The 27,769-nt window shown below is 39.9% G+C and overlaps 1 protein-coding gene across 1 annotated transcript in view; it reads right to left on the bottom strand.

Moving 5' to 3' along the window:
* pipox (pipecolic acid oxidase) overlaps positions 1–27,387 on the bottom strand; it is a 53,865-nt gene extending 26,478 nt beyond the window's left edge. Inside the window, exons 1-4 of the mRNA XM_084352185.1 lie at positions 27,205–27,387; positions 18,822–18,970; positions 8,495–8,708; positions 4,583–4,765 (exon numbers count right to left, since the gene is read on the bottom strand). Of these exons, the coding sequence (XP_084208311.1) occupies positions 4,583–4,765; positions 8,495–8,708; positions 18,822–18,970; positions 27,205–27,315 (657 nt within the window). The 5' untranslated portion in view covers positions 27,316–27,387. The remainder of the gene's footprint in view (positions 1–4,582; positions 4,766–8,494; positions 8,709–18,821; positions 18,971–27,204) is intronic.
* Between the last annotated feature and the right edge of the window lie 382 nt (positions 27,388–27,769).

The raw sequence follows: 27,769 nt of genomic DNA, 5'->3' as shown, positions 1-27,769 counted from the left end.
CGTCATCCGTTAATTCTTGATAATGAACAGCTCGTTGGGCATTATCCTATACTTAAATAATCAGTCGTATGTTAGATGTGGGAAACTTCTTTTTAATGTTGCTCTTTGTGGGACTTATTTCAACAACAGAGGGTCAGCTTGCTCTGTTGTTAATGTTATACTAAAGCTCCTTCTGCTCCGTGTGATCCTCGCCAGTGTGTGTGTCTGTTGCTGCTGTATGTAAATGTATTGATGGACAAGCTCTGTGTACTTATATAAATATTCTTTGGGTTTTCTACATATAAATGCTGTTGAGATTTCTAATCCCACTCTTGTCTGAGTATGAGAATGAAGCACATTACGTTTACTAATTAACCTACATTGTCAGGCAGGTTACTCCTCCCAGAACACATGCAGGCCTATATGCCCCCCCCCCCCCATTTGAAGTCAATAAATACATTTGGTTTCTCATCTTTTTTCCTTCTGTTCCCTCACATTGGCGATAGAGTAAAAGGAGGTCAGATCATGTTTGAGGAGTATCATATACTTTTTATTTTTGTAATACAGTGACATAATATCATCCCTACAAAAAAAACAACAAAAAAATAATGTGGTACTGTAGATTTTAGGTCATATCGCCCACCTCTAGCAGTAAATCAGAAAATTCATTTTTTAGATAGTTTCTGTTCAAACAGACCATCAGGGGCCATAAATATCCCCTAAACTTATTAAATATGATTTCCACATGCCTTGTCATTGGCGAGAGTGTTGTTTCAGTTGGATTTTGGCCTGTTATGTATGTTAAAATAACCCAAACAAAACACCACCTACTCCATCTTTCTAATCTTCAATAAAATTGCAATTGCAAAAGTAGCTGCGCAGTGGTGATTTGAGAATTCTAATTTAATGAAATGTACATGTGGTTGTACAAATGACAGCCATCCCAGGGTGGCAAGAATAAGGACACATTGTTCAGAGGCTTTCAATGTAATGAACTAACTGGCCGTGCACTCATTCCCAGGGACCATAAAAATTCAGACAGAAGTGCTGTGGTGAGTCAACGACCTCAGAGCCTGTGCATTTCTACCAGCTCACTCAGGCATGGCGTTCCTTCGGCCCCCCAGCCTGCTGCTAGCCTGAATAATGCAATTCCAATATCAACTCCAATTCTCCACTCTAACAGCTGTCTGCTTGTTTTTCCATCACCTTCTCTTTTCAGGCTGTGTGGCATATTGCAAGATGGAAAAACTGCCTTGCTGACTAAGGTCTCTAAGCCGGTTAAATATGGAGGAGTAATGCTTTTGTTTCTGTGGCATCTTGAGGCAGTCATTTAAAGGGTCGGCATGGCAAGATTTCACCCAGTGGTGAAAAGAGAGTGGAACTTGATTAGAGGTGAACAAGTTGAAGTCACAGACAGTATCTGATAACATACAGTACATGATCTTATGTGAAATTTGTGGCTGATTCTACTGGGGCCTGATTTTTACAAGGTACGAGGTAAATTTACTTATTTACTAAGTTTCAAAAACAAATCTATGTTTGAGTCCTTTTATGCAACAACCCCCCCCCAAAAAACAACCTATTTAAGTTGTTGATGATGAACTGAGGAGTCTCACAGCCTGAGGAATGAAGCTGCACCATAGTCTGGTGGTATGGCAGTCGATACTTGTAATCTATTGCCAGATGGCAGCAGGGTGAACAGACCGTGGTTGGGGTGGGTGTTGTCTTTTAGTATCCTTTGGGCTCTGTGTTGACATCTCACTTCACCAATATCACCGATGCTCTGTAGATGATGTTCTGGGTGGTTTCAATCACTTGCTGCAGAGCCTTCCTGTCCATGAACCATAACAGTTTGTGATGTTGCCAGTCAGGATGTTTTCAATTGCTCCTCTGTAAATGGTTACCAGAATTTGGCTCAAGAATTTAGCCCTCCTAAGTTTCTATAGGAAGTAGACCCTTTTCTGTGCTTTTTAACCTGGGTGATGTGTGATGATAGGTTCTCTGTGATGGCATTTCCGAGGAACCTAAAACTGTTCAGTTTCTCCACCTCAACTCCACTAATCAAGACAGGGGTGTGTGTCTTAGTCTCCTTTTCTCTAAAGTCATCAGTCAGCTCCTTGGTTTTGCTGACATTGAACAGCAGATTCTTCTCAGTGCACCACACTGCAAGACTGTTGATTTCCTCCAGATATGAACTCTCATCATTGTTTGGTGGTGTCGTTGAGTTCTCTTGAGTGCAGTCTTGGGTGTACAGTGTAAGGGGAGAGACTGAACACACAGCCCTGAGGGGCTCTGGTGTTGAGTCCAAAATCGAATTGTGTGTGGGTGTGGTACTCAAACCCAGAGTGTTAAGTTTTCCAATTAGCTTCATGGGTAGGATTGAATGCTGAGCTGAAATCAACAAACATCATTCTGATGTAGCTGTTCTTATTCTCAAGGTGTGTGAAGACTGAGCGAAGGGCAGTAAATACAGCATCCTCTGTGGTTGGCTCTGAAAGCATAATGGTGAGGGTCCAGGCTGGCAGGGATGTTGTTGTTGTCTTTGATGTTTCTCAAAAACTTCATCAGTATGGGGTTGAGAGCGACAGGGCGGGAGTCATTAAAACTAGACACAGCATACATTTTAGGTACGGGAACAATGATGTCTGTCAGGAGGGAACAGCCTCCTGTGATTATAAAAACACCTTAGGCATACTTCAGACCATGCATACACAGGTTTTCCAGCGCAAGGCAAATATGATATAGTTTAGTGAAAATTAATTATACTGTATGTTTGTGATGGAATGTTGTTATAAAACCTTTGAGGGACATAGGCCAATTTTACTGTGTATACTATAACTTCTTACGTTATACAGCGATTTATAATGAAATGATGCCTCTATATTGGAGGCATCAACCCATTTCCCATCAATTTATTTCCCTGCGTTACTACAGATTTTACTTCACTTGCACTTTGTGAAGCCTGTTTTAATTTGAGCGCTATAATCTTAATGCCACCCAGTTATTATTATTGAAATATAACAGCCAATGATGGTTCACCTCTGTGAAACACGTGATTGTAATAAGGATATTACAGCATGAGCTACTACAGGAAGATTTAAAACTGTTCAATGAAAATGATTGCATTCGCTTTTAAATTTTACACAAAGCACAGTTTTTGGGGAATTGGGTTGTAGATGTGATGATTTACGGAATGAGTGCTACAAAGAGCCAGAGCCTTGCATAATGGTTATGTGTGATACACATGAATTATGAAGCATCCTGGGGGAGGCTGGATTCAAATGGGATCCGGCGGTGCGGTAAAACGCCGTAGATTGGTGTGGCGTTGTGAGAGTCACTTCATGGTCCGTGCACAGCCGGCTGCGTTTTTTTGCGGAACCCCCTATGGCCTGCACTGCCACAGCCAAAACGGACTACCCTCATTAAAATGAATGGGAAAACCTGCGTATTCACTGCAATGCCAGATCCAATGTGAATGTAAGCCCTGTTTACTTTTTGTCCCCACCCAAACGTAATATATATTACGATGACACAGATTACCAGTTAAGACTGGGCTATTTTTTGTTGGGGAATAATGCCCTGCAGTGCATACTTTGTCATATTTGTTTGTTGATGATTGAAGATGATTAAATAAAATATTGAAATATAAATGAAAAGTTTTACGATGTTATTTTGGGTAAATTCGTAGTTATTAATGAGTATTAAAAAATTAATGAGTATTCAAAAATAATAGTTAGATTAATCAAAAAAATAATCGTTAGGTGCAGACCTAATGATCTCAGCTCATGTTGATGCAATACACGCTTGACTGTGGAGACTGTCACCTGTCTTCCAGCAGCTTCTAATTCATTGCTTTTTAGTGGTTTTTGGTTGACTCTTGACCATACTGACCAGTTTTCTCTCAGCAGCAGGTGATAGTTTGTGTCGTCTTCCTGATTGTGGCAGAAACACAACTGTGCCATGCACTTTATATTTATTAACAGGATTTTGCACACTCAATCTTGGGACCTGTAACTGCTTTGAAATGGCTCCAAGTGACTTTACTGACTTGTTCAAATAAATAATGCGCTCTTTCATATCAATGCTGAGCTCCTTAGACTTTCCCATTGTAGCGTTTGTAGCTGACTCTAATGAGTGTATCAAACAAGCCCTATTAAAATGGGCTCAGAAAAATCATCAGCTGTTATCAATCATAATCACTCAGAAGAAGAGGTCATGCCACAAAGAAAATTTGATTGACACAGCTTTCAATAATCATCAAAATTGATTGTTCAAGTTACTGTATGTATATTTTTGAGCCAGCAGATTTGGTCACATTTTCAGAAGATCCATAATAAATTTGGAATTGAAGCCAACTTCATGAATGTTTTTTGTGACTCTTTCCATCACAGAAAATGAGAGCTGTAGAAATAATTGGAAGTGAAGATTGCCATGATATACCTTTTCCTTACAAGTGTATGTAAACTTTTGACCGCAACTGCATATTGAACTCCAGAATTCTAATAGTGCACCTAAATTAATCCTGAGTTTATTTAAAGAACAATATTTTATACTTGCAGCTATATGAACGTTATTGGATGTGGAACACCAAGAATTTGAATACCTCAAGTGGCAGCTGTAATCCAGTGTGGGCCAGCAGTTTGTTAGCCCAGGGTCCAGCGGTGATCACCACACTCTTGGCTCGATAAACACCGGCAGAGGTTGACACTGTCACAACAGGGCCAGGCTTGATATCTGTTACCGTCTCATTGTCTCTTATGACCCCACCCAACTTCTGAAACTGTCCCTGGCAAAAGAAATTACAGAACATGTGTTAGTGAAATCCTCTTGTGGTATATTCTTTTAACCTATATGTCATTAAGTGCATCCAAAAATGTGAAAGAAATAAATATAAATACAATTAACAATACAATCAACATCATTACACAAAGATGGAAGGTCGTTAATATATATGCTGAAAAGCAGCGGCCCTAAAATTGACCCTTGTGGCACTCCCAGGGTGCATGCTTTAAACGGGGATAGAGTATTGTTCACCCGCACACACTGATGTCGGCCACTCAGGTAAGATTTAATCCAATTTTGTGTGTCTATGGAAAGGTCATAATTTGCCAGTTTGTTTAATAGTATGTCATGATTAAAGCCTTGCGCAAATCAAGAAAAACTGCTCCCACCACTCCTCCCTGATCTAGGTTTGTTTTAGTTACTTCAAGGAAGTAGCAGCATGCTGTTTCTGTTGAATGTTTTTTCCTCAGGCCAAACTGCATAGGATGTAAAAAAGCCTTGGAATCAAGGTGAGCAATTCCTTGTTCTGATACAGCCTTTTCAACGACCTTTGAAATGGCTGGCAGGATGCTAATAGGTCGATAGTTACTAACTTCCTGTTTGTCACCAGATTTATACACAGGGGTTACTATAGCAGATTTCAAGGCACTGGGAAAAGTGCTCTCATTAATAGATTTGTTTATTATTTTAGTTAAAGCAGAGGTTATAGATTCGTTATGATTTTTTAGAGAGGCAGTATCAAGACCATATATGTCTTTTGCTTTGCTATTGGACAGGGTTGAGAGGACCTTTCCAACCTTTATATCATTTGTTTGTGTTATATGAAAAGGCAGAACTGTCACAAACTAAGGAGTGCTGAGGGTGGATCTTTGGAAAATTCTGACCCAATGTTTGCACAGAATTTAAAAAATAATTATTAAAATTTGTAGCGACAGCTAGGCTATCATCTTGAATATATCTATTTATTTTAAGCTGTATCATATTTGGGCTTTTCCTTTCCAGTTAGTTTGTCAATGCTTTTCCATTCTCTTTTACTGTTCTCTTTGGCATCTCTAATAATTTCAAGGAAGAAATCTGCTTTTGCTTTTCTAAGTTGCATTATGACTTTATTTCTCTGACCTTTATATATTAGATGATCAGTAAAATACTATATTTTCATATTCAGAAATCTCCTCAAACGCACTTCATAGATGCAAGGATCGGGGGAAAATACCTCGATATCGATACTGTGACATTACTGTAGCAATGACTATTGGTATTTCACAAAATATTAAAAGAGGCTCTATGCTGGAAGCCGATCGTTTATGTTAGCGATCTCCATTTCTAATCTAATGAATCCATAGTCCAGCAGTATTAAACAACTTAAACAAATCGTTGACAGCCTTATATTGGCCACCAACAGAGATGAAGATCTCATCTTCATGTCATGTTCAATCCAAACATATGGCCAATAAAAAAGTGATATATGTGAATTGTTACAAATTGTTACATAGAGCCCCTATAAAACAATTAGATAAATAACCATCAGTAAAATGGATATAATGACTAACTGGGTTGAGGCAAGCATTAGAACAAGAAGGACGGTCTTGTAAGTTCAGAAAATGAGACATCATTGCCGTATCACAATATGGCAATATCAAAAATAGACTACTCTGGCAACCCTGTGGATAAAATGTCTGCAGTGTGGAAATATTTTAAAATTATACAGCAAAAGCAGTCCAATGGCAACATGTAACATCTGCAATACGACCGTTTCGCGAGGGGGTAACAAAAGAGCTGCATTTAATACTACAAATTTGATACGGTACATAAAAAACAAACACAAAGGAATACAGCGAGTTCACTCAAGCAATACAGGCGAAGGCACCGAAGCAACAAACACTCACGGATACTTTCAAAAGGAAAGAAAAATATCCTCATGACAGTGACATTGCAAAAAAGGGGCTTTGAGGAACTTCTGTAGGCTGGGAGCCGGTCGTTTCTAAACTAAAGTTAGCTACTGTTCCTCTCTGTTAGCAGAGTGTAAAGAGGCACTGAGACAAGGCACTCAAGAATGTGCATAAAGTTGGACTGTCGTGGAAAATCAGACCCGAGACCTTTACAAAGGTATCAACAGTCTTGTAGCATCAAACAACTTTAACAAATCTTCAACAGGGTTGTATAGGCAACAGAGAGACGGGAAGGATATCATTTTTCACGTCAAGTTACAATCTGCTCACATATGGCCGATAAATAAGTGATTAATACATGCAAATTGTGACAAATTGTTTCACAAAGTCTGCTTAAGTTTACCAATAGGTGAACAGGGATTTGTACAATGCACAGATTAGCTATCTAGCTATCTACATCAATGCAGTGATTTCATGCAGAATGCTGTGTTGTGATTATTAAACTCTTTAGGGCTTCAAATAGACCTGTGCTGGCCCTGCATACATTCATGAAGGAATATCAGCAGTTTGTTTTCAAAGAGAAAAAAGAGAGAACGAGAAGACATTCAGAAAACTGCCACTCTGAGATAATGTAAAAACACAGATCAATTGCGACCAATAGTATATTAAGACAAAATAATAAAGGCAAGAGGCTACAGAGCCATGGCATGAAATGCAAAAAGCAACAATCTACCGATCTATTACACATCTAACACAACATGCTTTAATTTATAATTGACTGCTGCTTCACAAAAAAGCAGTCGAACAATCTGTCCAGTCAACTGAAAATGGCACCTCACTGAAATAACAAAGCAGTGTTTTGTGCTTTGCTTAACAGCCATGGATGAGTCTGTTCTCCTCCAGTGCTTTTTCTCAGTGCTGACACAGTCCAGTAATGTGAATTTATTGCTGAAAGATATTCCTGGTGTGAGCTATTATTAGATTTATACAATGGGCATGAAATATGTTAAATTACCCACATCTTGGTATTTTTCAGCCCAATACTGTATCTAGGCCTTGTACATATCAGAGACTGATTTTGCTTCTTTAATCTCTCATCACTTCCACATGCTTGAAAAGGTTTTTGCTATAGGAACATTGCCTACAGTTCAGTTCAGTGACAAATTATGTATGATACAGATCTCACAACCCGGTTGGGTCAACGACCCACAAGTGGCCCTAACAACTCTGAAACTCAGAGCTCACATGTGTATTTGGAGGATTTTGGGTGAGTTGGCATGGAATGACCCTGTAAGCTTCCAATGAGGTAACAACCAATTACAGCAGAGCCCACAGAAGAATGTCCTTTTTGGACCCTCCAACCCATCCATTTTAGCATCTACCTTGGCGAATTTACCTGGAAGTACAATTCCCTAAATGAAAAGGTTTTGCAAGATCTCGCAAAAGTACATCTCTTTTTGTTCACCTTTGATTTTTATTCTCCCCTGGGCTCTGGAATTGTTTTTGTAAATATACACTTATTCTGAATTTGATAAGAATGTTAGAGTCATGGGAATAATGCAAGATGTATATTTTGTTCTTAGACTGACTGTCTGGTTGTTTTAGTAGTATGTGATTATTCACTGCAAAATGCAAATGAGTTACTGTACATATAAGCATATGAGCTGTAGCTAAAAAAGTGCAAACAAACTCTTTACAAAAGTTGACACCTTGGAATGTCACAAGGAAGCACCTTTGTCTTAATTTGCACTGACTTGGGTGCACAACAAGAATGGCCTTGACTCATGACATCAGCTTCTGAAGCTAACATACCTCATGCTCTATTAACAGTATCTATGCTGTACCTGTGCAGTCCTGAGTGCACGGTCCGCATACAAAACTCCAGCAGTTATGTCCACCACCGCTTCATTACCCTCCGCCAGTTTGACATGAGGGATGTGCTGGCTGAAGTTTTCATGGGTCAGGACCATCAGAGGAACCTTGTTCCTTTGCAGGGTGTTCTTAACCATCTGGTAATACCGACTGTTCTCTGGTCCCATCACCAGGAGTCCTGTTTGTCTGCAAGGGAGGAGATCAGTAGAGATGAAGGTGGCATTGTGTTAAGAAATGGTCAAGACACTTGGAGGTCTTTACAACTCACCAAATACATAACATTTTCAGTACTACTGTTGAAGGATAATTTGATCAAGAGGGACATTAGCCTCATTACACCACGACAAGGAAAATAAGGTCACATCACACAAGTGGATACAGCCAAACTATTATTAAAAACATTACTGCTTTGAAAAACTGTATGCATGTACAGCTATAGAATGTATTGAAGATCAAAGTTGAACTAGCACAGGTTGATCTAATCAGTCTGTATAATAAAATAGATGTTAACAACAGACAGATGGGTAATTATTATTAGCATCAATTCTCTCCAAACCAGCCATGCCACCAGAACAGAGTGTAGATGTACAACCCAGATTCCAAAAGAAGTCGGGTGCTGTGTAAAACAAAATAAAACAGCATGTGACAATTTGTTAATCCTTTTTGACATATCCTCAAATGGAAATGTACAAAGACAATATATTTAATTTCTGACCTCATCAACTTCATTGCTTTTTGTAAATATATGCTTATTCTGCATTTGATGGCAGCAACACATTTAAACAAGTTTGGACAGGGGCAACAATATACTGGGAAAATTGTGGAATGCTCCAAAAGAACATGTTTGGTACATTCCACAAGTAAACAGGTTAAATCAAAACATGTGATTGTATCGTGATTGGGTATTAAAAAGGGGCATCCTTGAAATGCTCAGTCACTCACAAACAAGGATGGGACAAGGGTCACAACTTTGTCAAACACATAATTGTATAAAGGATATTACTACATGGGCTCAGGAACACTCTAAAACTGTTGTCGGTAAACACAGCTTGTTTGCAAAAGTTTGCATTCTGTGTTTACATATGTTTTACACAGCGTTCAAACTTTTGTGGAACTGGGATTGTAGATAAAGTGGTCATATTATGCTTTGGGGGTTTTTGCCTTTCCTTTGTGTTATGAAGCATTTTTGTGCATATAAAAGGTCTGCAAAGTGAAAAAGCCCAAAGTCCACGCCAAAGGGAGTTAGTCTCTCCCACAGAAAACACTACTCCTGCACTGCCTGAAACGACCGGTCGAGCCTTTACTTCCGTAACTTCTGTGCATCACTATGTAATAGGCGTTATATAAATATATATTGTTATATATTTAAAATATAATATATACATTGCAGACATACAGTTGCTGCTGCTGTAGCGGCGTTATTTTAGATCATACTACCTTACTCGGCATGACCCTCTCTACTCTGCCTGCGATTGGCTACATCCTGCCCGTTAAGTAACACGCATGTGCAACTCCCACCAAAGATTGAACAGAGGCGAGATGTCTCACTCTGTAGCTAAAATGGAGTGGTCAAGACACAGTGTGAAAAGGAGCATAATGTGTTTTTTGAAAATTAAAGTATGTAAACCTATTCTACTAGGACCCCAAAATCAAAGTATGAACCTGAAAATTAGCATAATAGGACCTCTTTAAGTTTGGTATTCATTTGATTCAAAAGTAAAGGTACTAAGTTTACTCATGGCCTTGGGAACAGTATGTGTGACAATATAATCTCAACTTTAACCACCTTAACCATCTTAAACTCCAACCCCATCTCAAGGTTGTCATCAGTGAATGAAACTAGCCCATGCATTTATCACTTAAATGTTAATATATAACTCTATGAAGTTATATACACTACTTCTTCATGTCTTATACCTAAGATCAAGTGATGACACTCAACATTATTATACCAATGGAGACCATGTTATTAGATTAAGACATGATCTTCATCAGGTTGAAAGTTCTAAGAAAAGTAAGTGGACCTTAAGTTTGTGTTTTGTGTCTAGTAGTGATCTTCTTTCTTAATCTCAATCTAGTTCTCAGCTTTTATGTCAAATTCTTTATAATTTAGTAGTAGAAGTTTATGCTAACTCTTGATTGCATTCATTTAGTCCACTGGAAGCAAAGACAAAACACATTAATTAATAATCTCTTTATCAAAAGTCAATAGAATTAAGTCCTTGTGTTACACAAGGTTTCCCTATAATTAGTGTTACCAGATCTCAGCAATTGACTTGATGAACATCGGTAGGAATGATGGTCAAAACTGTGAAACAATGGCTCAATCCCAACACACCCCTTGCCCCTACCACTTAGCCCTGCGCCTCCATTTTGCACATACTTGCCTAGGGGTTGGATGTCCCAATTCTTGTTGGGATAGAGGGGTAGGGCCATGTGTTGATGTATTATGGTCTTTTACTTTATAACAAGCATAAACAATCACTACCAATTTGCTGATGTCTCTGTAGCTAGCTAACATTACATTGTTATTGCTGATTTATGCAAGACAGTTTTGACATATTTCAATGTTGCATTGCCCCCCCTTTGATGGCATATGACACCCAAAATTTAACTACATTCTAGCTGGGAAGCTTCCGCATTAGGTACTGCAACTCTAACATCAGTGCAGACTGGCAGGGTAGGAGTACGGGTTGCTAATGTCAGCATGTTCAGTCTTTTCTATCTCCATCACATAAATGGTAAATGGCCTTGTGAAAATAGCAGAATTAGCCACAGTAACACAAGAGAAATCACCACAGCTGAAGAAGGCATATTGAAAATATCGCGCCACGTGTTTACACAAACGCCATCGACGACTACTGATGGCAGATGAGAGGCTTGAAGGGTTGTCCAATTTCATGTTACTCTGTTCTGAGGGACAAGGGGGCACTCGAAAATGAGGGGTATGGATAAAAATTGGAAATGGGGACTTCCGGTCGGACCACCTCCAGGATGGCAGCATAGGGAGAGAGCTCCTGACCGAACCAGAGTAATTATTAATTTACCCCCATACAAAACGGAGAAATTCATTTTGACTAAGTGCATAAAGAAGGGGGGTAAGACGTCTACCAAGACACCGAGTAATAATTGCCATCAGAAAGCAGAGGTGGACGAAGAAGATGAGGCACAGCTAGCTAACAATTAGTGGTCAAGGCTAACAAGCAGCAAGGTGGGATAAACTATGCTAGAGAAACCAAGAAACCAAAGAACAATTAGGGACAATCAAAGAAGAAGTTTTGAAGGCGAACACCAGATTGGACAAAGTGGAGGGGTGAATCAAGAAAGCAGAGGAGAGGATTCAAAACATGGAAGAAGTCATGACAGAGATGCTAAAGCTACACGTGAAGCTAGAGGATAAGCTAATAGACTTGGAGAGCCGCTCCAGACGTAAGAACATGAGGATTTATGGGGTGCCAGAAGGCGCGGAGAAGGAGTCACCAACGATGGTGACATTTGTGGAAAATTTACTAAGTGAGGGTCTCGGACTACCCGAGGACGGACCCGACTTACAGATTGAAAGAGCGCACCGCTCAGCGGGGCCACGGCCGCCAGAGGGCGCGCCGCCACGCTCCATCATAGTAAAGTTTTCAAACTTCAAAACGAAAGAGGCACTACGCCGCAAGGCATGACAAGGAAAGGGATTCACCTGGCAAGACAACCACATAAACCTGGACCACGACTAGCCTCCTCTCATCCTCAAAAAACAAAGAGAATATGCAGAGGCTCGCAAGATCCTGAAAGAAAACGGAGTTCAATTCCAGACTCTCTTCCCGGTCAGGCTACGGGTGAGACACAAAGACGGGAAAAAAAAGTCTACAATACAACAGAGGAAGCAACCAAGGACCTGGCAAGCAGAGTTCACACCATGAAAACCATCAGAGCTCCGGAGACGTTGATGGAGCAGATACGGCGGCTGACCTGGAGGAGAGTGGACAGGTGAGCGGGGAAGGGTGCTTCCTCCGCCGGATGAGATCCAAGCTACAGGGAGAAACTCCAAGCCTTCGGGAGATCTTCACCAGCACCTTCTGTCAACTAACGGAATTTGTATCCTTAGCTTTACTTTTTTGTTGTGCTTCACATCCTTTCTTTTTTCCACCTCTCTTTGATTTCGGAGTGAATGCGCCCGAGGAATGGTGTGTTTCCCAGAATAACGCTGGAACAGTAACACAACTATATTTATTGGTAGAGACCAACTAGACTATAAAAAGGTTTGTTTGGGATCGGCTTTTCTTTTACTGTGCTGCCGCCATCGCTGAGGGCCCCTTTCACTGGACACAGGAGGAAGGTTTCCCCTTGGAGCCTTTACGTGAGGCTCAACAGGGTCAGGCTAATAGACCCCTACATAGGAAGTCACATGGACTATTTATGTTAAGGTGAATGTCATTTAGTATGATGTTTGTTTTTTACCAAGTTCAAGTATGCAGTTGAGCTGGGAGTCACTTAGATGCAAAATAGACCTATAAAAATGGTTTCACTCAAAATAAACGGGGTACTCAACCCAATTAAGAGGGCGAAAATTTTATCAAATTAAAGAAAGATAAAATCCAAATAGCATACCTACAGGAAACTCACCTAGACGACTTTGAACATGCTAAATTAAATAAAATGGGATTTAAACATGTACTTTTCCTGCCATAGATCAGGGAGGTGGAGAGGAGTGGTAATCTTGATATCCAGGGCTGTTAATTATGAACGCATATTTGAATATAAAGATAAAGAAGGTAGATTTGTAATGAGTATAGGCAAAATAGAGGGTACGTTGATGAGTCTCTTTAACGTGTATGTTCCTCCTGGTAGTGACTGCTCCTTTTATAAACATTTATTTGAACTAATGACAACAAAAAGCCAAGGGATCTTGATATGCGGTGGCGACTTTAATATTCGACTAAACCCGAAGATGGACTCTTCTAATGGAAAGTCTGAAGCAAAAAACATTAGTAAAAGAATTAATACTTTGATGCATGAAATGGGTATTGTAGACGTGTGGAGAGAGGTGAATCCGACGGGTCGAGACAACACACACTACTCATCTGCTCATCAAGTCTATTCTCGGATGGACTACTTTTTTACATTTAAAAAAAAAAGATTAGACAAATGTGAAATAGGCCCCTGAACTTTCTCAGATCATAGTCCTATTTACATTTTAGTCCAGCTGGATACTAGGATTAAGACTACTCTCTGGAGGTTGAACTCAAACATTTTAAATAATCCAGCTACCAAAGAAGACTGAAAATTGAAATTAAATCATACTTGGAACACAATGATAACGAAGAGGTGACTCCATCTGTGCTCTGGGATGCACTGAAGGCCGTGATTAGAGGCAAAATAATAGCCATTTCCTCTTACGAAAAGAAAACTAGACAACAAAAACTTGGAAGACAAATTGAAGAAACTCCAAAAAGAACATTCAGAATCTCTACAGGATAGGATTAAATCCAAAATTATAGAACTAAAGAAAGAAAAAGATGAAATAATACACAAGAAATACAAAAAAAGCTTCTTTTCACAAAGAAACAGTATCACGAGACAGGAGGGAGGTCATTGAAGCTTCTATCATATAAGCTACGAAAACAACAAGCTGACAGAACTATACACAAAATAAGAAACCCTAGGACAAATGAAATAGAGCTAGTCTAGAGAAAATTCAACAATGCTTCAAAAAGTACTACAAAGTACTGTATTATGAACCACAAATGAGCGATGACCACCAGATTGACCCCTTTTTATCTTTGCTACACTTACTGAAGGTCATGAACGATCAAAATGATAAATTACTTTATGTCTGGGATTAAGACCAGACACTGTGAAAGCAATCACAAGAAAATGGTTGGTAAAAGATTCTCCTACAGTCGAGGACTGGATCAAAGTGGCTCAGGATATTTTTATAATGGAGAAGCTAACATTCATTCTCAGGCTTGAACAAGATAAGTTTGAAAGTTACTGGAAAATCTGGATAAACTTTATAACAACTTTTAGGCAAGATACTGGGTAATGTGATAAAACGCCTTAGTTTTTGACTCCACTCATCTGGTTCAATTTTCTTTCTTTGTTTCAGCAATTACACTGTTATCAGTCAGCGTTATACATGTATGCAGAAAACTATCTTTATTTAATCTATAATTATTATTATTTGTGTTGTTGATTTTGCCACCGCAGTCATTTTTACCCCACTATACGATATTGTTTGCAGGAGAAGTAATGAATGAAGAAAGGTGCATATGGGGCAGACAGATTGATTAATTTCAGAGCTGTTATTGTTTACTTTTATTTACTGCTGTACATTTATCTATTTTATTTATTCTATTTTTATTTTTCTAGTTATCATTATCACTTCTCACTTGTTGGATTCTTAAGTTCCCTACCTGTCCAGAACCTGTATAGCAGTACTGTGATAGGAGAGAGTATGGGTGCTTTTGTAATGATGTGAATTTTTTAAAATTAATTAATACATTTTTTTAATTATTTACCTATTTTTCTTTCATTATCTACTCGGATGACAAGACTTGTGGCATGTATATAAACACTTATTTTTTTCTTCAAATAAAAAGTTTAATAACAAAATGATAAATTAATATCTAAAATAACAATAGAAGAACTGCAATCAGCAATTGGGAGACAAAAGGGGCCATCTGGGGAACAAAAAATGGCCCTGTTTGCCGATGATTTATTGATAACTTTATCACAACCTACGCAGAAACTCCCAAAATTGATGAAAATGTTAAAGGAATATGTTTTACATAAGATTTACATAAATAAGACCCAAGTAATGGCACTTAACTATGACTCACCAACTGAGATTAGGAAACTGTATAAACGGAATTGGGATGCAGATTATATAAAATATCTGGGAGTCACATTTAGGGCTGAACGATATATCGTTATCGTATCTATATCTAGATATGAACATTCAAGATATTAATATCTAAAAAGCAGCGATATAAACGATATAGATTTCCCCCCGCGCTCGCCCTGCATGTACAGCTCTGGCAGTCACAACAAACATAATTTTTACGATTGCCCTTGAATGCACCGCTAAGGCCAGCCAACCACAAACCTTATTTCATGCTCGCTGTGGATCGACAGCTGAAGCCAACCAATGACAAACATACGAGGGCGGGAGTGAGGGAGACGGAGACGCACACACACTACATACACAGCGGGGAAATTAAAATGAAAGAAAGACAAGTGGCATGAGTGCGGAAGATAATGCGGCCGGTGGCGGTGCAGAATCTAATTTGGTGCCAAAACATAAATCATCCTCCATTATTTGGAGGTATTTTGGATTTAAAAAGGATGATGTAAACCAGAGCGAGGTGTTGCGCAGGTTGTGCTTGGCGAAAATTGCGACGAAGTAAGGTAGCACAACAAACATGCACCACCTGAAACAACACCATCGCGTGCTGCATGAAGAGTGTATTGCAATGAGAGAAACACCGGGGACTTCTCAGTCATCCCAAAAGAAGCCCAAGCAAAGTTTGATTGCTGATGCGTTCAGTAGCGTTACAGTGTATGAGTCGACGTCCACCATCGAGATATCTGGCATGAATATCGAGATACGAAATTTTGTCCATATCGTTCAGCCCTAGTCACATTGCCAAAGGACTATTTAAAAATGTTTGATTTAAACTACGGACCTTTAAATTCAAGGATAAAATCAGACATACAAAGATGGAATGTTATCCCCTTTTTGAGTTTAAGCTCCAGGATTGACTCAGTTAGGATTAATGTTCTTCCACGAATGCTTTACCTCTTTCAGTGTCTGCCAGTTAAAATACCACCTAATCAATTTTTAGACTTGGACAGGTTATTATTAAAATACATATGGCAGGGAAAAAAGGCCAGGATTAAATATAAAACTCTGCAATTAAGAAAAGAAAAGGGTCGAATGGGCCTTGTCTGCCTACACGAATATTATTACGCAGCTCAGCTGAGACCAGTAGTTTGCCTATATTCACCAACATACACTGTGGAATGGAAGGAAATAGAAGGCATGAAACTAAAAAGAATACCAATAACATCCCTGTTAGCAGATAACTTGCAAGGTGAATGATGGTTTCAGATGATCCCATGCTGGACACTTTTCTGAAATCCTGGCGGGGAATAGTTAAAGTGTGCAAAATAGGGGATGCATCTAAACTACTGAGGTGCTGTGCCTACGATTCGGATTTTGCACCAAATAAAAATGATGGCAGATTTAAGGAATGGACCTCAAAAGGTTTAACTACCTATTATTTGTTTCTTCACAAGGGAGCATTCCATAGCTTTGAAGCTTTACAGAATAAATACGGGCTGGGAAAGGATGACTTTTACAGATACTTGCAAGTTAGACATTACTTTGACCGAAACCTAAAAAAGGCTTTAGAAAAAAGTCAGAGTTTCTGCAGGTATTTCTATCATTACTCAAATCCGGAACATGCAACAAAATCATATCCAGACTGTATATTGGCACCCAACAATCAAAACAAGAAAGCACAGAATACATAAAGAAGAAGTGGGAAAAAGAGGGAAATGTAATGATTTCTGCTGAGAGTTGGGAGAAGATATGCCAGCTACAGTGGATCTCAACAGGTTCGAACATATGGAGAGTTTTCCTGGAAAAATATTGTGAGATTTTTTGTTACACCAGTCCAGAAACGACATCAAGGTGGCGGCGATGCCTGCTGGAGACTCTGTGGGACTAATGGAGCGAATCACTTTAATTTATTCTGGAGTTGCCAGGTTATTAGAACATATTGGGAAGAGATTCATAAACATGTAAATAACATATTTGGAGTAAACATCCCCTTCAAACGTGAAAGTGTATTTGGGTGATATATTGTTCGTTGACATTTTCCCTCAGAGTGCAAAAAGAAAAATTTTACCAGATCTGGTCTAAATGGACTGAGTACGTGAAGCCAATAAGGTCAGACTTTACTTGACTCTGTCATTCACTTTTGACTCATCTGATTATTGATTTATTTTTCACTTTAACAGTCATGATGGGTTAGCCCCCCAGTGTTTGTTGAATGTATGTTTGTGTATGAAATAATTTTCAAATAAACAGAAAAAAAAAAAAAAAAAAAAAAATTGGAAATGGGATTGGGCCTAAGATGCAAGTTATAATAAATGAGAATGAACCTTTTCAGGTGATCTAAATAGTGACATCATATGACCAGTGGAAAGTAATATAGCAGATGGCACCTCACCTACAGTGAGAAGTTATTGAGTCCCAGAGTGAGAGGTTGTGAAACACAGCTCTAATTCAGTAATCTTCCTGATAGATGGCTGACTTGCCCTTTGCCAGCAGTGTGTTCTAAAGACTGCTCCGACATCTGTCAGCAGACATAAGGCACAGGCAACCCCAGCTAAAGGCTTCAGCCATTCATCAAAAAATTTTTATGAGCGTGTCCCTCTGTGTGCTTGTGTGTTTACGAGTGTGTGACAGAGGAAGGAAAAGCCATGCAAGTGTATGTAGGATCATAAATAAGATACCTCATCTAGTCCAACCTGTCAAACTGGGTGATTGGTGGCACTAGTTCAGCTGGTGAAAGTGCACACATGTTGCCATGTGTGTGGAGAAAATAAAAGAGGTTAGTGGGTAGATTTTTAGCTGAGCTTCGTTCCTTTTTAGATGGCTCCATCTGTTCCAGAGACAGCAGCAGAAGTGGGAGGCATTGCTCACACAAGCCTCGCCTGAACATTTTTCATCGTGATGCAGACATTTTTTTCCAGCCCAAGGGCACAGGTGGCCTTCAGATGTGGACCCATCAGTCATGAGCTGTGGACGGGTGCACAAGGGACGGGGAGGCACGCTGTTTCTCGGGAACATAACGTGGGTGTGGCTTGGTATAATAAGCTATTACCCTGAGACATGAATAATAAAGCAATGTGTTATTCAGTTCTCTGGTATTAAGAAGAGACAGGGCTGCTCAGAGGTAATACGACCAGAAAAGTTAAAGTGCTGGAAGGTTGCTCACAGTTTGATGCCACTGTCATATATAAACACACACATTTCTCCCTACTCTGCAAAGGAAAATCAGAGGTTTATTGAAATGAGGGCCCCTGTTCCACATTCAAAGGCATGGAAGGTGTCAACGGGTGATTCAGTGATGCCGGAGGTAATGAGAAAGTAATGTATTTATGGCTACCGTAGATTGAGCTGCTGCTCTTGTGTGTCCAAAGCACCTTGAAATATGACAAATCCCGGTATTCTGGCAAAGCTTTTGTATTATTCCGTTTAGTCGGTTTTCTCTGTATGTGCTTCTGCTGACTGCTTACCTGTACAGTTTGACACCCGTCTCCCTCTCCAGCTGAACCCACAGCTCGTAGCACTCCCCCATCATATGGGTGTAGAAGTCCTCATCGTAGGCCCTGCGGATGATGCGGGTCTGGCCATGGGAACTCCCTCGGGTGTGGGGCAGGATAAACTGGAAAAGATGAACATAATATCACTTGGTTGATATAAATTAACTTTGATTCAGGAATAACATACACCAAATCGCGATCTGAAACAAAGCGATTAGCAAATTGCAGAGGCTGCGATTTGTTTTGCTGAAGGATGCGCGTCTGACCCACATTTGAACACGGTCAATGGTTTTACAAAATCATGCCGTCTTCCTAGAGTGACAGTCATCCTTGCCAATCAGAAGTGCCGTGCTCCTTGTCTACCAATCATGCTCACCAATCAGCCATGACTCAAGGTGACTGCATTAACACTTACCAACAACACATGAAACCCAAGTAAAACTTTAGATTTGTAGTGTGGAAAAATGGCTTCCTCTGATCCAGCCGCAACCTTGGATGATTTAGTAAAAAGAAAGGCAGCACTTCCATGATATCTAAGTATTTCGGAAAAGGTACTATGCAAGAACTTTGGTGGAACAGTTGTCGCAACCATGAGGCAACACCACAAACTTGTACCAGCACTTAAAAAAAAAACACCACAGGCACCTATATGACCAGTGTACAGCAACAAAGTCAGCTGAAACTACTATTCTCTTATTGGAATTTCTTTGTTATTTATATCATTATTACTGATATGACTTAAGTCACAACTTTTGTGATAATTGTGTGTTTGTAATATGTTCCGCACCAATTGAAAAAAATAATAAATACTTGTATGACCCTATAGTGTATCATTATAGAATTTAAAATATCAGCAAAACTAATGAGTTGATGGTGGACTACTGCTGTATGTTATTAGTGTGCAAGTTCATTGAGAGAGACAAAAAACAGTCAAATTTCTTGTGTTCACATGTTTGGCAAACACATCAGATTCTGGCAGAACACAAAGTTTTAGCTATGACAGTAGACAATGCTTAAAGTATGTATGTTGCTTCAAAGTGACAAAAAATTGTAAAACACGGCTGCTTCATACACATCTTCAATGCGGCAGCACAGCAGATCTCTACAGTCAGCACAGTTAAAAGGAATCAGTATCTGGCCAAATGTTGAAATCCGGTCACAATCTCCCCTTCTGTTCCTGAGTTATGGTGTTGAATAATAGCCAGAAAAGTGTTTTTGCAGAACATTATAATGTTACAGCATGGGAGTAAGAAGTATGGGTCAACCGATGTGGCTTTTTCAGAGATGATACAGATACCGATTATTAGAAATCAAGGAACTGAAAACCGATATCTGATACACCCAAAATTATGCAACAACAACACAACTAATTAATAAATTAGGTGTATAAGGTGTATAAATTAGGTGTATAAACCAATATTCCCTACATGGACACACACACACACACACACACACACACACACACACACACACACACACACACATTCTCTGCTTTTACATTGATACTATTATGTTGTAATATATATATTATTTATTAGCTTGTTATCACTTTTATGTAGTCATATGATTTTTTGTATGTTAATTTTGTGTTTCCTTATAACATTGTGAAATTTAAACATTATTTAGGTGGAGGCTTCAAATAAGCCCACTGGGTTTTTTCCCTGCACTTTATGTTATTTGTATTCTTTGTCATTCTTTGTATATTTTTCTTTTTTTTTTAATTGTGCAAAATAAATAAAACTAAAACTAACCCACAACATGTGAAAAAATGTGCCCGGGGTCTTTAATGAACACAAGGTACATCAGACATTACCAATAACTTTAATGAGTCACTAACAGGCGGACTGCGGTCCGAGTCCGGAGTGGACCCTGACGCCGTCCTATACGGACCAGGACCTATAGTCAATAAATTATTTAAGTATTTTCAATTTTGACGGGGCGCTTCTATTTTGACCGCCGCAGCTTTTTAGACTTTACGGTACTGGTTTAGTGGATCAGGAAATCCACTGGCCAATGGCATGCGAGTTTAGCCATCCCACGTGATGCTACTCAGCCAATCAAATCTGTGTATTCCAGGCGATAAACATTGCGACCCTGAATACAGACAAATGAAAGAGGTGAGAAGCGAGTGACAGACGGAAAGACGAGTGAGCGATACAGGGACAGAAGACAGAAAGACGAGTGGGCCGGAGACAACGGAGAAAAATAACCACACATGGCGCTCTCTAGGAAGAGAAAAGTGGACAGCGAAAACAGAGCAGAATGGACAGACTGGGATATGATAAAAGCTGGGATATGATCAGGCCAAATCATAGTTGACATTGCCTAACAGAGATGTTCAAATAGCACATCTGTCAATGATCAAGGGTGCACCATTCCCTCTTCCATTGCTCACCAAGAAACCGCCACCCGAGGATTGAACCATGTAACCAGGGGTCTGAGGGTGAAAGACCAAAAGTACAATCTAAAGTTAGGTAACGCTAAGCCACTGTCTAATCTGGCATGCTGAGTAGTGGAATCTCTCAAGTGAGAACATTTCCCATTCCAAATGAATTTGGAGCTGCATGAGGCTTACATGTTAATATTTATATGTGAAATTTGTGCCTGGAGTGAATAAGGCAAACTCGCCCATCTTTCTAAATCACTCAGAATGTCATTCAATGTCTCAGTGTAGTTGTGTTTTACGATGCGATTCAGCGAGGGGAATATTTCAATACCCAAGTACCTAAAATGTTGAACAGAGGGAATATCAACAGGTAAAGTAGTGGTCTTGGCTGCTTTATTCAGTGGTAAAAGAGCTGACTTTAAACAGTTAACTTTAAATCCTGATAGTGCCCCAAACTCGTCTAATATTGATAACGGTGGGGGGTAGACTTCAAGAAAAAACAAAATGTCATCAGCGTATAATGCCAGGTGGTGTTGAGTGTCTTAAACTGTAATGGGTTGGATAAGGGATGATTGTGCCAAGGGTTCAAGCGAGAGCGCAAAGAGGCTTGGGCTAAAAGGACAACCTTGGTGAGAGGATCTAGATACTGGAAATGGGGGCGAGCAAACATTACCTGTAGGCACCATCACTGAGGGGTTTGAATACAGCGCTTTCACTCATTTTATAAAGCCATCCCCAAAGCCCATCGCCTCCAAAACCAACCACAAGAAGGGCCATTCTAGGTGGTTGAATGCCTTTATTGCATCAAGTGATAAACCAGCTGCCAGGGCTTCAATGTCTATTGCAGCGTTGATTACATGTAACAGTTGTCGGAAATTATCGGAGGCTAGGCGTGACTTAAAGGATAACTACCGTTTTTCACAACCTGGACCTTATTTCTAGCAAAATATATTATCATTTACTCACCCAGATAACTTTGGTGTCATTTGGCGTCGTTCGGACGAAATTAGATCCAGTGGAGCGCCGCGTATATCCATATAATGTGAGTGATCCGGGCACTGAAGCGCAGCCTCTATGAGCATATTCTGCCGCAAAACTAGTTCATATCACCAATATTTTGTTACGATACGCTTGTGCTATTCCCCTCTGAGTCCGGGCTTGTCCTAGTTATCCTTTAATGAAGCTGGTCCGGTCATAGTGTACCAGTGATGAGATATGAGATTGCAGGCGGCGAGAAAGTACCTTAGCATATGTTTTAATGTCAGCATTCAACAAACTAGGCGGCCTTAAGTTACTACATTCTGTTGGATTTTTCTCTTTTTTAAGAAGTAAGGAAATCACTGCAATATTCACATCCCTACTCCTCAGGGTCCCTATCCCTAAGAACAGTAGCCTTGAGCCCTTCAAGTGAGATCCATCTGGCTAAATAGTTTGAGTCATCTTCAGCAAGACCGGGCATGTTCAATTGAGCTCAAAAGTCATCACATTTGCCCTTGTCAAAAGATACGTCCGATTTGTTTGGGTCAGAGTAAAAACTGCGGAAAGTGTCATTGATCTGAGCAGAGTCAGTATTGATAGCTCTGGTCTGCAATTTAATTGAAGAAATGTCTGAAAACTGTTTGTTCGATCTAATTTACATGGCTAATAGGTGGCTGGGTCTCGACCAATGAAAATAATTATGCTGTCTAGTCCTGTGAATCAAAAACTCTGAACACTGCCTAAGAATGTTAATTTATTTTTAACAACTTTGCGTTGCAGAGCTATGTCATCTGAGTAATTAGCCGATAAAGTGGATTCTACATTGGAGTAAGTGTTAAAAGGCCACCTTGGCGCTTGCAAGAAATATTACTAAACACCATTGTGCATAGCACACCATTATGATCTGGGGCTATGGGAAGAAAAGTAACATTATATAAGTTATGAAAAATTTTAGGGGATACAAATATTTAATCAAGTCTAAAACAGGACTTGTGTCAGGAGGAGAAAAAGGAATAGTCTTTCGCACCTGGGTTAGTCAATCGCCATAAATCTGTAAGCCCTAGACCATTAGCCCAAGCCTTTAAGGCTGAGGTGGATAGTTCCTGGTCTATAGTCTCAGACTAGGGTTGGGCGATTTGATGAATATATCGTCTATCGGAGATAGGCTCAACTGGAGCCGATATATTGGTCTATTTTTTAAATTTGATTTCGCTAAATTAATGGTGTGCCTCCTTGAACATTTCACGCAATAGATAATTAAGCTGTAAGCGCCAAAAACAGGAACGGGCAAAATCTGTGGTTTTCTTACTGTGATTAGAAAAAGAGTCGAGGAGGAGCAGAACTGACCAGCGGCTAGAAATGCCGGTAGACTGCTAGGGAGTGGGGCTCTGTGCGCAAGTTACTGGAGCAAGTTGATGAGCAGTGCCGCTCTGCCACTCGCACTTAAGAGATGGGAATAAATTCAGTGTTCAAAGACTGAAAATAGAATAATTATTTTGTCCACAAAAATCACACAGCAATCACATAGGCTAATTATAATAATATAAACAGTAACAACTATGGTTGGGCGATGTCTGCTGAATTGGCATATGACAATGTCTACAGTGAAACGTTGTGATGGACGATGACATAGTTTTTTTTATGAATTTGAAGCAGCGTTTCCCCTCAGTGTTCTCGTAAGGCAGCAGTTGCGTATTAGCTCATCACTGTAACTGCTGCAGTTTCCCACTTTTGCTCTGACATGAATCTCCAACTGCAGAGGAAACTATCTCCCGTTACCACCGACATATACATCCCTGTGCCAAGTTTAAAAGCGTCCTCATCTCTGCACCACATGTCCGTGACTTGACTTTGTTCAGCCTCATATGCATAAAACAATGTTGGCCAACTAGCCAAGGAAGCTAAGAAATTTGTGTAAAAAAACAGCACGACAGAGAAACAGCAGCCTGTGGCAAAAGAAACACTTCTGCGGCTAGTAGCTGTTAGCTGTTAGCACGTCGTCCCCTGCAGCGTCACAGCTCCGGACTTCTGTGAGCCGAGCTGCTTTCACCAGATGTGAAAATGACCCAGCGTTTCATTTTTCAGCTCGTACGGTTCGCGTTTACACACGTTTGTTTTCTCTGGTCCAAACAGTAGATTACAGAGTATCTTTGGTAGATCCGTGATTGTAACGATTCCATGACGACTGACCGGAAACAGATGCGTGAGGAAAAAAATAAAAATCTCTGGAGACACCAGGCAGTTGTTTTTTAGTTTTTAGTGCAGACAGTTGATATTATTTATCTAAATAGTATTTTTATTATTTATTTATTTTTGGGGTTGGTTGAACAACATTTCAAGAGTGCAATCTGTAAGACCTGGTGTTACATAAATGTCTTATAATAACAGATGATAATGATAATATTTTCAAATTTCCAGTCAACTTTTAACATTGATCTTAAAGCCTTATGGAATCACTCCTTTTAAGTTCTACTACTCCATTAATGAATCTGTTACCTATAGGGCCCTGCCATCAGTCAATGGTCAGGGTCAGGCCCCTGACACAAAAAAACACGCTTGGGCACCGGTGGGCCGCTGGTGGGCCACCCTACCACCGGGCTTAGCAAGTTTTCTGGGGGAAACCCTGCTTGCCCTACGGCAACTCTGAGGGGACACGCCACTTAATTGTACCCTAGAAACAACAACCAAGTGTTTCTTGGTGTAAGCGTAGAATGCACAGCAGGATGCTGTATTCCCCACCCACTGCATGTGCTGGCACACACCTGCATGAATATATCAGCAATCATTGATGGATGGGCTGATGGTGGCTGGTTGGGAAATTTTAATATCTCGCCCAACCCTATCTCAGAGCCGCTTGTCCTGTCATCAACTGAACTCCAAATGGCATTAAAATCTCCCCCCACTATAAACGAGTACTCAGCTAACTCCAGCATAATATTAGTCAAGTCGATATAAAAATTTAAAAAAAATTTCATTTTCCTTCCACTAAATTCTGCTTTGGCCACAGTCAGCCTTCCACTGTATCCAACCATGTGTGCTGAATTTTTATTTTGAGTTTACGTCTGGCTACAACAGCTACACCCCTGGTCTTTATGGAAGATGAGGAAGATGCTATCACATGATAAAACTTATCTGCTAGGCGCCTGACATCCCCACTCAAAGGATGCATCTCTTGTAATTACGCAATGTCAACTTTCCTCCTGTGTAGTTAACCTAATGTGCTAACCCTTTTATGGGAGGTATTCAGATCACCAGTGTTCTAACTCAAGATGTTAAGCTCAGACATAGTTTAGAGCGTTGATTTCAAAGGCGAGCGTCGAGCGACACCTGAGTACAGCACCCGCAACCATCAAACACAATATCCACAAACTAGCAAAGGTAACCATCTCAGTCCACTTAGGTCCTTCCCACCCCAACCAAAAAGAAAACACATTTGTAAAATCCAGCTGTAAACTATCCCACAAAATAATAGACAAAAAAGGAAAGACCATTTTATGCTATTTTATACTTTCTCTCCACTGATAATCGGCCAGGGCCGATAATTGGCCTATCCCTAGTAGGAAGCATTTAACAATGTGGGTGGGACAATGTTATAGGAGGTTTGGGGGCTCTCTTTCTAGAAATTATTTGAATACATTAGATATTGTTTCATGCATTTTGACAGGTGATTTGATACTTTATCTGGCTAGAATCATGAGAAATTATCCGTAGGCCTACATTTTACAATTTCAAGGTAATTTCTTCGTCTTTATGCAACCGTACGTTGTATAATGACAAATAAATTACCTTGAGATTGTAAAATGTAGGCCTACGGATATTTTTTTCATGATTCTAGCCAGATAAAGTATCAAGTCACCTGAAATTAAAGATCCTAAACTCCTTCATGCAACATAAATTACACAACATATATACAGTAATGTATCAGTCACAAGAACGAGATGAATAGATGGACAGACGGACTGACGCCCTGTAATGCATCCAGCCACAGCTGTTGCTGGTGTGGTGGCATAAAAAAGCTAGTTAAAAATGTTGACAACAATATATAATATGTTTGCTGAGCTTTTGCCAGACCTGTCTTGCAACTTTTATTTTTAAAACAAACTTTTTCCCTACTGCAAACAGTTTTATTGCATCTACTCAGAGAGTGTTGCACAACGTGATTTGAGTGTGAACACTGGTAGTTTTTAGTACAAGAAGTTGGCATTTTATAAGGTTTGTAGAGAGAAATCACTCCAGTAGTGTATGTGTGTAAAGTAACATTTTGTGCAAACTTTATCTATTAATGTCAAGTTGTTGAAGCAGTTCAACAGATCAACAGGGCTGGATTACTACAACAAAGTCAATTGTGGAGCCAATGGCCCGGGCCCTAAAGCCTTCTGGTTCATTGATTATGAAAATTTCATTGGTATCAAATTTATTTGTTAGTACGAGGTTATGTACATCCCGAAAGAACATCGCAACTGGATATGACAGGGGCCTTAAAACAGCACCTGCATCATTATATTATATATATATGTTACCTTCTTGTACAGGGGCCCTGAGTTACATAATTTCATTTAAATCTATTCTGATGCTAATATGGTTTATTTTATTCAACATTTTTATTTTAGTAAGTAGGTCAAGTAACAGAATGTCATGTTTGGCCACACACAGCAGGAGCAGAGAGCTGCCAGGCAACGTGTGAATGCCAAAAAATGCCAGCTGCTGCCTGCAGCTCAGAAGAACAGCAGCCAGATATGACTTTCACAATCACGCTTAGCCTGCTTTGACCTGAGATTTCAGTAGGCTAAAACAAGAGCACATAATCAGAATACTGGGTCTTCTAGCGCTGAAACTACTGAGTAATGTGTAAATCATGCATGCACATCGGTCATGGGGAATAAACGTAATGCCACACACACCGTCCGTGTCGGATTACCTCAGTAGCTTCTGCAGTCTTAACGTGCTCGTTAATAAGAAGCCTCAAGGAGCAAAGTTTAGTGTGTAACGTACCTGCTCCAACAGAAGAGTCTTCTTGTTCTTTTTTGCCAGCTGATAGGCAGTGAAGGAACCCTGGACACCGGCCCCGATCACTATGCAGTCATACTCCCCTTCCGCAGACATTGTGGCAACATTTAGCACCACGGCACAGCACGCGCATTTATTTCATAACTTATCAATATGCTGGCTGAGACACGCCCATTAAAAGAAGTGAACTTTGTAGCCATTTTTGCCCTGCGTAATGCCTGATAGGTGACTGTGTCACAACGAGCTCGCCTCCGCAATGAAGTGTCTCTATTCAGTGTTTAAGGACTAGATTACACATAACATTACGGTGAGAATTGGGGGTATTGCTGGGTCTGAGTCTGCTCTGCGCCAGTTTCAGAGGAAAACGTGATTTGTAAGGTGCGCGAGAGGACACGAGTGCCTGACAGCCCAACCTAGAGCAAAGAATACTGCAATGCTTGCTACCAGGAGAGTTCACAAAAGCCAACTTTGTGTTATCAGTGGAACTTAATTTTTGTAATTTATCCACAAGTTCATTCTTTGGTCTGTGAAAAAAAAACCCCAATGCATT

This window comes from Pagrus pagrus, assembly GCF_965226575.1.
Source record: "Pagrus pagrus genome assembly, chromosome: 4".
NCBI classification, from domain to species: domain Eukaryota; kingdom Metazoa; phylum Chordata; class Actinopteri; order Spariformes; family Sparidae; genus Pagrus; species Pagrus pagrus.
This window is presented reverse-complemented; position numbering and strand designations above follow the sequence as displayed.